The 11323-nt window shown below is 44.0% G+C and overlaps 1 protein-coding gene across 3 annotated transcripts; it reads left to right on the top strand.

Annotated features, from left to right (window-relative positions):
- The first annotated feature begins 1168 nt into the window (after positions 1-1168).
- OTOL1 (otolin 1) lies at positions 1169-10479 on the top strand. 3 transcript variants are annotated; one of them, XM_026854648.1, is made up of 6 exons: positions 1169-1188; positions 4228-4360; positions 5468-5821; positions 7461-7550; positions 8468-8539; positions 8680-10479. In XM_026854648.1, exons 3-6 carry the CDS (start codon positions 5476-5478, stop codon positions 9573-9575), a joined length of 1404 nt encoding a protein of 467 aa, XP_026710449.1. In that variant the 5' UTR covers positions 1169-1188; positions 4228-4360; positions 5468-5475; the 3' UTR covers positions 9576-10479. The 3 variants fall into 3 exon arrangements, with proteins under 3 accessions (XP_026710449.1, XP_026710450.1, XP_026710448.1); XM_026854647.1 differs by lacking the exon at positions 1169-1188 and adding an exon at positions 3127-3279; XM_026854649.1 differs by lacking the exons at positions 1169-1188; positions 4228-4360 and adding an exon at positions 3126-3279.
- The last annotated feature ends 844 nt before the right edge of the window (positions 10480-11323 follow it).

Genomic DNA, 11323 nt, shown 5'->3' on the forward strand with positions numbered 1-11323 from the left:
TGGTGGAGCGGCACTTCTTTCATGGAGGGGACAAACTGGTCCTGGAATGCCTCCAGGATCTGCAAGCTACAAGGAGCAACTGGGTCCCAGGGGTGACACAGGACTGAGAGGTAAGTGGGGAGAAAAGGGGTCCAAGGGGGACAGAGGAGAAATGGATGAGAAGGGCTGGAAGGGACACATGGCATCTGAGAATTGTTGGGGCCCAAAGGAGACCCTGAAATCCCTGTAAAAAGGGGTCAGCCTGGAAAACACGGGCTGGCTGGATTTCCAGGTTGGAAAAGAAGAGAAAGCACAGGGAAAATGGGGGAGAAAATGAAATTATAGTTTTTCCAGTGGGTTTTCAAAAGAAAAAAAGCAGCCACCTTCTTTTTTTTTTTTTTTTTTTTTTCCCCCCCACCCAACAAGGGTGAAATCCTTCTGTCCATTTAGTGCTGCTTCTAAGTGACAATTAGGCTACAGCATACTGTGTACATAAGAGAGGAGAAAAAAAGTTGTATCTTGGCATTGCACTGTCTCATACGGTAATATTCCCGCCCCTAATTAACAACATAGCAGAAAATTTTAATTTCAGCCCATTTTCTGATTAGCTCACTTGTTTTCTGATGATGATTAAAGGAAACCAGAACACGTTTCAGTGTTTCAGAAAATAAAATTAATGGGGGGTGTGTGTGAAAGGAGGGCCTCTTCCAGGAGATCTGCTAAATCATTGTGGGAAATTTTGTGAGAAGTGTTAATTGTTTTTTCACATAGGAATGTTAATTTCCTTTTAACAATTCTTAGCCAGCAAAAATGTAATATAATTCCGTTTTTACCCACTTCCTGCTCTCTGTGAATATTCTCTTATCCAGTTTGCCTTCTTGATACTTGAGCATTAAGATTTTAAATTACCGATTATTACAGACCTGGCTTATTTGCTCTGCTGCTTCAGTTTCCTCCTTGATTGTATTTCCAAACCAGTTTTTTTTTTTTTTTTTTTAGTTTGTCTACCTTGTATCTGCAGGTCTAAATAATTTTCTATTTTCATTCACAAAGAATTAGAAGTGGACCCCTCTGTGATGTGCTTTTTGACTCTCCTTTGCAGATCTCATTGAAAAAATACTCCGTTAATTTAATACAAACTATATTTACACGGTTTGCTGTATCCCTCTGTGTTTCAGAGGTTCAGGACCCCCCAGGGAGGAGCCTCAGGTAGGAATCAGTAGCATGGACACAGCTTTTTTTTTTTTTTTTAAATTTAACTTTGCAAATGTCAGTCAAAACCATCTATCTGCAAATATGCAAGGCTAGGAGTGTGTTTGAAATGTACTTTGAAGGAATCTTAATGGCCCACATGCATCATTTATATCAGTAAAATGTAGATCTAGATCCCCTGAATAAACAGAGTGATTAATCTAGTGCTAAATCTTAATTTGCACTCTCAACCCGTGAGTTTTCTAAACTGCTTCAGTAACTCAGTAAGCACCGTTTAAATTAAAAAGCTGCAGTTGTCACATAATCTAATACTACTATTCCACACTGCTACTATTCAAGCTGTTCAGGAAAATACACTAACCCAGGAATCACAGAATCATCTAGGCTGGAAAAGGCCTTGAAGATCACCTAGTCCAACCCTTAAAGCTGTGTTTCTTGCTTTAGCTTTAGTGCAATGCAGCAAATTACACTGGAGTCTGTAAAAGAGTAGTTTTGGTGACTATGGAGGCAACATTGCAAAAAGCAGTACTCTTGGTTAAAAATTGTTAATCTTCCCCTATTAAATAACTTCTGTTGCTAATGAAAGGTCCTGAGCTGAGATCAAAGTAAGGATTTTGTTATAATTGGTTTGATTGCCTTTTATCTTCAATTTATGTGTCCATGATCTTGTCAGAAATATGACTGCTGAGGACACAAGTATTTTTAACTTCAGTTTAAAACATTGAGTCCAATTACAGTACTGAAAAGGGTTATTAATGTTTAAAGAAGAGCTGTTTGAATTCAGGATCCAGCTCTGTTTTCAGCAGTTCCAGCGAGCACCAGTGAGTGCCGGTGCCGGTTCTATTGCAGGAGCTGTGACAAGCCCGTGTCCTACCCAGGGTTAGAGCATCTCACCACTAAACTCCTAATTGATTTCTTTGGAATAGCCTGAAAAGCTGGTGAATCGGTCTAGCCTGGTATGCTTAGTGATATTTCCTTAATTAACCTTTTATTGCTGAAAGCTGTAGACTATTGTTCAGGAAAGGGTGGTTGAAAATAAATCATGGAGGATTACGATTCTCTCCACTTACATTAAAGGAGAATTGATTGTTTTCTCCAGCCTGCCTGAAACAAGCAGCCTTTCTTGTCCGGCAGCTGAGCTTTGAGTGTACTGGTATGTAGTAAATTCAGACTGATTGAACGAGACCATTTCCTTGCTCCTATTTCACCAAGACAAGGCAATAAAAGGCAGCCTCACATTCCTCTGTTTCATATTGCACTCTGAACCGGGCTGGGAAATCTAAGAATAAATGCTGGCCCATTTTAAGGTCATTGGGGAAGGAAACGAGTGCTGTGATTGCTGGGAAAAAATCAATTAGCCTACGAAATCCAGAGTGGTGATGGATTCCAATGAGAACAACGTCGTAGCAACCCTCCTGGGGTGGATTTGTCTCTTTTCCCAGCAGGGGGGTTTTGTTCTGCTGCCCCGCTGTGCAGCACAGCCGCCCACCGAAGGTGGAGGGAGAGGAAAGCATTTGCTTGCCCTGTCTCTGCATTTACCTGGCATGGCCCAGATTTGAGGCTGAATTCCCCTTTTGGTGTGTTTCCATGCAGACACGTGCACGCATTCACTCACGATCCCATACAGCTATTTCTGTCATTTCATTTTTACCTTTTGTAAACTCCCACCTCGAGGAGGGGGGGTGCGATGCCAAACTCTGCACACTGAATACTGAGAGAGAAACCTGGACCCTGCTGAAGCAAATACATAAATTTGACGCGGAGTCTGATGGCACCAAATCCTGATGCTGTGAGTTGAAAGTGTCCCTGAAGGCCCAAAAACTGGTGCTGGGGGAAGAGCCAAAAAAGTCCCATGTGAAGAGCAGCATCCCAGCCCAGGGAGAGCGTTTGAATTTCCTCGGATTTCAATGTCACTTTGCTCCTTTCAGGGGACTTTGCCAATCCCCGCTTCTCCCCGCACCACGCAGGATCTCATTGGCCACGGGAGAAGCTCTTACACAAATAAAACTGATTCTCTCTGAAAATAAGATTGTCTTTTTCAAAGTGCTATGGAGGGGGGGTCGTCCTGGGAGCAGAACCATTTGTAAGGTAGGAGATAACACGCACGGGTCATTTACTCTTCAGGCAGGATATTTGCTATGAAGTCATAAAATTTAAGACATAGCGGCAATATAATTTGTCTCAAGACAAGTTACTGTCTGAAATGAATGTATAGATGCATGAGGACTAGTGTTTTCCTTCCCCCGTAGAAGAACTTGAAATAATAACAGAAAGTGCGATCGTCCCCCTGATATTTAAAGCTGGGAGACGGGTTAAATACCTGTTGCAGACTGGAATATCTGAATGCTATCATTTTAGGGACCAAACAAAAGAATAAGTATATTATTACAATGTTATTATGGGACACATGCTAATAGTTAGTAAATATTTAGATCCAATTAAATGTAGATGTAGTGAACGAGCTGTCACTGCAGCGGAGTTTAACTTCATATTTTGAGTCCACTGTGAATCATGATCTCTCCTAGTGGGGGGATTCAAATGAATGATTTTAGAATTGCTGGTGGTGAGCTAATGTAATGAAAAAGTAAAAAAATGTCCATTTTATTAAAATGCATGTATATGTTTAGGGATAATTATTTTAGAAAGTCTTGCCCATTATAATGAAAACTTGTTTAATGATTCCTTGCTCTGAGAAACTTATTTTCTCAGATTGGTAAGGTATATATTTTTTTTATTAATTGTGTTTTTCCAGTATTTGACAGCAATCCGTCAGTCTGGCTATGTAACTGGAGAGTGCCTGGTTTTAGAGCTCGTTGCAGAAGTAGTTTGTGACAGTAAAACCTAGAAAAGGTTTTGACTTGAAACCTTTTTCCCCATAAAATTACTCAGTGTCTAAAGTCGCCGTTTCTGCTGCCAGCTTTAGATGTGTGGAAGTTATGGGGTTTATTTAGTTATCTCCAGTGGTGAGAAAACACTCCCGCATCATGAATATATTCTTCAAAAGGAGAATTTGGGGCTTCTTTTTTCTCTTCCTAGACGGCAGATGTCCCTCCTTCTCTGCGACTGCGGCTGCTTCCCTGCTGCCAGCTGTAAGGTCTGGCTCCTCTCTGCCTGCCTGTGCTGAGCACTGCCCTCCCGTGCCAACCACCCCAGAGTTAAACTCTTCATGGTAAGGTTGGCAGGGGCTGGTTGGGAGCAACTATGAGCTTATGACAAAAATCAGTGCCTGGTATCCTGTCCTAATGCGACACATGCATAAGGGATAATTTATCCTTTACTGCAGCTGATGGGGTGAAGAATGGGTCGAACGGCAGCAGTGGGCCACAGTGATCACTGGGGATTTTGTGGGGATAATCTATTTTTCATTAAATGATTTGGTTCTGTGTGAAGATAGAAAAAAAATCATAGCCCTTTCCTCTAAAACTTAACTCTTAAAGATGGGAAGATTATAATCCAGCCCCCAAATACCCAACTTCGAGTCAGACCTCCTTTCACCCTCCGGATGGCAAGGATAGTCAGAGTTTCTCCTGGTGACTTTTTCATGTAATGAAGTGCCTTAGCTGCTAAGGAAGGTTAGATTACAGGTTCAGCAAGAAAGGGGAGTCTGTTCCATTTGTATTTACAGGTCAGTACACTGGTTTAAAAAAGAAACAAAGATGCTTTATATGACAAGTCATCTGAGAGGCGTCATCTGTCCTATAGGAAAAACTTGTGTGCTTCTTACTTTGTTCTTTCTTCCTGGTTCAGCTAAATCAACACTGTAGAAATAAAAAGAATGGATCTGGAAGTTCACACTAAAAGAATGTGCCAGTCCAGAAAACAGTCAGTAACAAAGAAAAAAAATTGACATAAAAATTTTTTGGAATACTCGATGTTTCATTTTGTTTCCATTTATTCTTTCAGAGCAAAGCTTTTTATAAAGTGCAGTTGTGTTGGACTCTGAAATCACGATTGAATTATTCCTAATTATACCCTCGGGAGAGAGACACCACGTGTCCCAGTCTTGACCTGCTCTTGATACTTCCAACCACAGCAAACAGGAGCTGCTGGATGGCCAGTGCTCTGTAGGCTGATGGTCAACAGTGGGGAGCAGGCAGGAGGGTTTGCTAATTTTGCTTTATTTTCCCCACAAAACGAGGCTTTCTAACATAGCCCTCCCTTCCGATGCCTGTGTGTACCTGACACTACTCACACTGTTCTTCTGGCTCTGGGGGGAATGAGCGGATGCAGAGGGTGTTGAGCAGCAGTTTATCATCGTGTTTGTATTTTTGTACAGCTGCCAACATGTGGAGCTCACCGGGGTCCATCGCGGCGGTTGCGATGCTGGTTGTTACCGCCGTGCACGCGGGCATGAAGGTCACCCCGGCTGTGAAGTACACCAAGACCTTAGAGCTCGTGGGCACTGGTGCCTCTCACACCCCCCTCACTCCTCTCACGGGGAAAAGCTCACTCCTGGCAGCACCGGGCAGAGCCAAGTTACCCACCCCGAGCCCCGCGGCCCGAGGGGCCACCACGCTCTTCCCCTTCGAGAACTACACGCTCGACACAGCCGATTTCTTCTTCAACTGCTGTGACTGTTGCCCGCCCGCTGCGGGGCCCCGGGGGCAGCCAGGGGAGCGCGGACCCCCAGGTATGGTGATGCTTGTCTCTCTGCTCTCAACTAAAGCCTATCAAGGAATCTCCTGCTCTTCCTTCAAGAAATGAGTTGGCAAGACTTGTGCGGCAAATACCGAATGTGATTATACCTTGTGTAAAGCCAGAGCAAAAAAGTGCATGCTACCCACCTTCCAGAAGTTATAAACCACCAATATGAGCTGGAAAACCCCCAAAAAAGATCTTCCTCCCCATGGCACTCGCTGTGGGGACCACGCCGGATGGGAGTGGTGCAGAGCTGGCCCCATACCACGTCGCTGTGTGGCCACGCTCCTCGATTCTCTGTCCCCATCCCTGGGAGTCAGATTTACTTTCACATTCACTTCAGCTGTGTTTTTATCACCCTCAAAACCACCTGCAAGCAGTTTTTGTATCTTTGCTGAAGGTTTATGATAAAAGCCTCTTTTTCTTGATTTTTTTTTTTTTTTTTTTCCCTTTTTTTTTTTTTTTTTTTTTTTTTTTTTTCCCCCCACCTTGGAAAAGAGGAAGTTAAATGCCAAAATAATTCTGGGTTCAAATTTTAAAATAAATACTTGCTCTCACCAGAGACAGCTCTGGATAGAGCACCTAAATATTTTATAAGACACACTTTGTCTCTTTCTTCTACTGCTAAAATACATACCTATAGAGCAGCTAATTCTAATACTGCTGTAATGAATAGTGCGTTAGTCTGCAAATGTTCACTGTAATAGCACCAATACCAGAGATAGAAACTATTTGTCTGAGGAAAGGTGGTAAAATTATGAAATAATTTTCTTTTAATACAATGTACTCAAGGGATTTTCACTTCCCATAGCTCCGGAGGGATTGGCTAATGGAAATTATAGTGGCTGCAGAGGGAGTTTGCACTCATACGTCTCTAGAGTGTTGATGGAAAAGTCCTTGTGTCAAATGGGTTGTGTTGTGATGATTGAAGTTGCCCTAATCTGCTCCCAGACGTGCATTGGGAGTCTCTAGATTCCCAAGTGGATGAAAAAGTAAAAAAAAAAAGATTGAAGCCAGCTTGCTTGCCTTTCAATCCATCCTTTATACAGCATGGAGCTGTCTGCCAGGTTCCACTTTTATATTTGTAGACTTAATTCTTTTTAAGGAGAGGGGCAATTATGAAGCTATGGGAGCTCCTTAGATGCGCTCAAACATTAAAGACAGATTATGTCTGATGTTTTATGAATGTCTGAGCTCCTGTGGCTCTGAAGCAGCTGAAAGTTTTGTTTTAAAAAGTCTTTAACTACAGCCAAGAGTGAAATGCAAAACTGTAAGATCTGGGCAGAGGTTGGGGAGCTGCGTGCCTGACCAGGGGACCTGCGAGCAGGCACCCCGCTAATCTCAGCATGAGCATCGTGGCGTTGCCCCTGCCACCCCTCACCTTTCACTCTGCTGGGGGTTTCAGCTGCAGTGCCTGCAGGGCTCCGGGCAAACCCCTCTGTCTCACCTTTTCTTTGCATTGGTTGTATGATGTCCGATAAAATAGCCAGCTCTTCCCAGGGTGATGGAAACAGGGTTTGCCTTATGTGCATTCCCCAATGCCATGTTGCTTAGCTGTCATTGCAAATTTTATTTATAAAGTTAATCCTTTGAGTTACTAAGATAATTTTGTCGATGTAATGATGTTACAGGTCCCAAGGGGGATAAGGGAGATGCTGGTCTGCGAGGTCTGCCAGGAACGCCAGGTCCTCAAGGTCCAAAAGGTTCTAAAGGAGAAAGAGGTAAACCAGACTAACTGCTCATTTTGAAAACAGATGCTGTTGTCCTCATCAAATACCACAAAGTTATAGGAAAAATTATTTTTAAAAGGAAATGGAGTATGCTGGTATGGATTGACACCCCGAGAGATTTAGCTGGCATTAGTGCAGGCACAATAACTCAGATGGTGGTAGTGTATGTGCAGGCGGTATAGGAGGAGCTGCTCATACAGATCTCACTTGAAACCCCTTGCTCTGAATGGGAGTTTCAAAACTAAGTTCAGTTTGCTTTGGATTATGGAAGTAAGTAGGAAAAAAACCCACCATGGAAGCTACATACAGGTGTCGAAACTGCATTTCTGTTTAAGCATCTCAAGCAAAATTATTTCAGCTAAGGTGGAAAGCAATTATTTTCCATCAGTAGTAACCAAAAGGAAACCCTGGCCTTTATTTCAGACTCCGAGCATCTCTCTCCTGCTGCCACAGCCCATTGGTAGGATCCTGTGGCTGCCTTTGGTCATGGAGAAACACACCACAAAGCTGGTAACGGGGGTACCAGCAGCTGCGTGCTGCGCAGCTCATCAGTGCAGCCTCTTAGGCTTTGATTCACTTCTTGAACAAGACATTTGGCAATCCTGGAGTGAGAAACACAGAGCTGTCATCTTCTCCACCTTGCCATTAAAGAGCAGCAGCCGCCTCCCAACGAGGCGCTGATTAGAGTCAGAAATCCAACATCTGAGTGAGATGCAGTTGTCTGCGTGACGGTGCTGTGGGATTCAGCCGAGGTTTCTGAAGGCATTTCTTGACAACACACATTGCTCATGTCTGTTTTATTAATGAAGTGAGGGACACATGCAAAACAGTATCAGTCATCTTCGGTGTAATGGTTGCTGTGCTGCAGACACCACCACCACCAGTATATTAATGGTGAAATGTCCTAGGAGGCAAAGGGGAGCAAGGAGAACGAGGAGTAAGTGGAAACCCCGGTTATCCAGGCAAACCTGGGCTGCAAGGTACGTAACACGGGCTGGGAAACCCAGGAATATTGCACCGACTTGTCCCTTTGCTGTCGGTGATGCCAACATCTCCCAATCAATCTAATATTAATATTTTAAATGTTTTTTTTCCCCCCCCCGCTTTGCCCTTTTCCTAGGTGAAGGTGGAGTAAAAGGCAATAAGGGCAACTACGGCTTCCCTGGACTGAAGGGACAAAAGGGGTCCAAAGGGGACACTTGTGAGAATGGGACCAAAGGAGACAAGGGAGATAGGGGGGATGCTGGAGACCCAGGAGCAGATGGAGAGCAGGGTGACAAAGGGGAAAAGGGAGACACAGGGGAGAAAGGGTACTGCGGGGAGCCGGGGGGAAGAGGTGCGAAGGGAGAAAGAGGGGAAGGGGGCATGAAGGGAGAAAAAGGGAGCAAAGGGGAGATGGGGATTGAGGGTATTCAGGGGGTGGATGGAAGACAGGGAGAAAAGGGTGAGCAAGGAAGTAAGGGTGATAAAGGGGACCTGGGACCCACTGGCATGATGGGACCTTCGGGGCCCAAGGGGGTCGCCGGCAGCAAGGGGGGCCGAGGGGCCCCCGGAAAGAAAGGCTCCCGTGGGGCAAAGGGTGCCCGAGGGGACTCCGCAAAGCTCCTGCGATCGGCCTTCAGCGCTGGTTTGTCCAAGCCCTTCCCTCCGCCCAACGTCCCCATTCGATTTGACAAGATCTTGTACAACGACCAAGAAGATTACAACCCTTCCACCGGGAAATTCAACTGCAGCGTGCCCGGGGCGTACGTCTTCGCCTACCACTTGACGGTGAGAGGGCGTCCGGCCCGCGTCAGCCTCGTGGCCCGTAGCAGGAAGGTGGCCAAAGCCCGTGAGACGCTCTACGGCCAGGAGATCGACCAGGCATCCTTCCTCACCGTCCTCAAGCTGAGCGCGGGTGACCAGGTGTGGCTGGAGGTAGCACGAGACTGGAACGGGGTCTACGTCAGCGCCGAGGACGACAGCGTCTTCACAGGGTTCCTTCTGTATCCAGATGTTTTTGAGATCCTGCTATAGATTTAAAAGGCAAAGATATTACTGAGAAGCATGCTTTGCCTGCAAGAGGAGAAATGAGCATCCGTTTAGCATATTGGTTTAGTCGCTAGGTTTCATGATCTTTTAACAAAAAACATTTATATTTGCAATCTATGGGTTAGTTTTAGCTAGCAGCCCCAAGAAGCAGCATGTCCTTTGTGCAGTTGGGTAATGGCTGAGAGAAACCGTTGTCCAAACGCCAGCAGGACCGGCATGGGGAGGGCATTTCACATCACAGACTTCAGGTTTGAAATTAGTCTCTTAAAATTATGTAATGAAACTCATTGTCCGACTGCAGTTTTAATCAGGTCAAGTCTCTGCAATCCTTGCATGGTCAAACCTCCTCTGGAAATCAGTACTGGTAACTATTGGTTTTGGTAAAGACTGCAGTGTTTGATTTATAGAGATTAATCAGACATGAACATGAGAAGTAGGTTTCTTGAAGTCTCATGAAAAGATTTATTTTATCATTGAATAATTATTATCTAGTACTTTAGACTTGGTCATGAATTATATAAAGGTTTTTCTAAAAGAGTATTAGAGCTATTTGATCAGTGCAAAAAAAAAAAAAACCCCTAACTATTGTCCTTAGGCAAAAATATATCTGAAACTTTCAAAAGTAACTGAGAGATCCGTAATCCAATTTATTAGGCTACTCAGAAACCCAGTTTCTGAGCCACTAACAATTCATCTGATGCTGTGGGGTCAGTCCTCAGCTGCAGCGAGGAGGAGGAGGAGGAGGAGGAAGCAGCCTGGAGTCGGCTTTGGCACCTGCACGAGTCCTGAGGTGTTGTGACGGCCCGGTAGATGTGTGGGCACATTTTTTAAAAGCTGGTTTACCAAAATGGAACTGAATCTTGTGAAATAAAGGTATGACATTAAATAATCTCTGGATATATTTCCTTATTAATGCACCTTCTCTCATCATAGTAACTTTATGCCGCCTTTGGCATATTAACTAACACAAAATTGCTCCAATCACTCTTTTTTTTTAGAAATAAAACTCAAGCCCCATAGTTAGCCTGCAGTGGCACTGGGATTTACTTGTCTTCTCAGACAGTTGCAAGCCTGGGACATTTTCTCAGTGATCTGATGAATGCTGGGTCTGACCCCGACGTGGACAGGGTGAATTAGGCTACTCTTCCCTTTGGTCTCTGTTTCCTTGCTTAAATTGCCACGGTGCTTTCCATACCATATTTAAATACCATCATAAATCACGTCCCTGTCCCTAATATCTTCTTTTTACATGACACCAAGATGAAGAATTCCAGAGACTTTTTTTTATACAGTGAGAAAACTGACACCAGAGAACTGCTGTTAAATTTTAAGATAAAAACAAGGCAATTTTAAAAGGCTGACCCTATCTGTCTGGTAAATGTAAAGGGTCCTTCAACTCATCAGCTTGGCAGCCCTCTTTCAATATCAGCAATTCAAATATGAGCTGTACTGGCCTTGTCAAAAAATCGATCCTTAATTTGGTGCTTAATCTGAGTTAGTTCCTATGTAGTTCAAATCCAGAGTGCTAAGTATATAAAAGATGGAGATTTCAGTTTATGAACTCTCTGGCAGCTGTTAAATATTGAGGAAAACCAAGAAGTTGTAATAATAATTTTGGATTCCTGCTGTCACAACACCCTCAATTCTTTTGTTGTGCTTTCACGCTGCTTCCCGTACGGCCCCTGTAACAGATGGTGGTATATGGACATCTGACTATCAATTTTCTCTTCTCC

Source organism: Athene cunicularia, assembly GCF_003259725.1.
Source record: "Athene cunicularia isolate RWA chromosome 9 unlocalized genomic scaffold, athCun1 chr9_part1, whole genome shotgun sequence".
In the NCBI taxonomy this organism is placed as follows: domain Eukaryota; kingdom Metazoa; phylum Chordata; class Aves; order Strigiformes; family Strigidae; genus Athene; species Athene cunicularia.

Coding starts and splice junctions, on each gene's coding strand:
- OTOL1 (XM_026854648.1), top strand. CDS start 5,476: ATGTGGAGCTCACCGGGGTCCATCGCGGCGGTTGCGATGCTGGTTGTT. Junction 5,822..7,460: donor AGGGGAGCGCGGACCCCCAG/GTATGGTGATGC, acceptor ATGATGTTACAG/GTCCCAAGGGGGATAAGGGA. Junction 7,551..8,467: donor AGGTTCTAAAGGAGAAAGAG/GTAAACCAGACT, acceptor GAAATGTCCTAG/GAGGCAAAGGGGAGCAAGGA.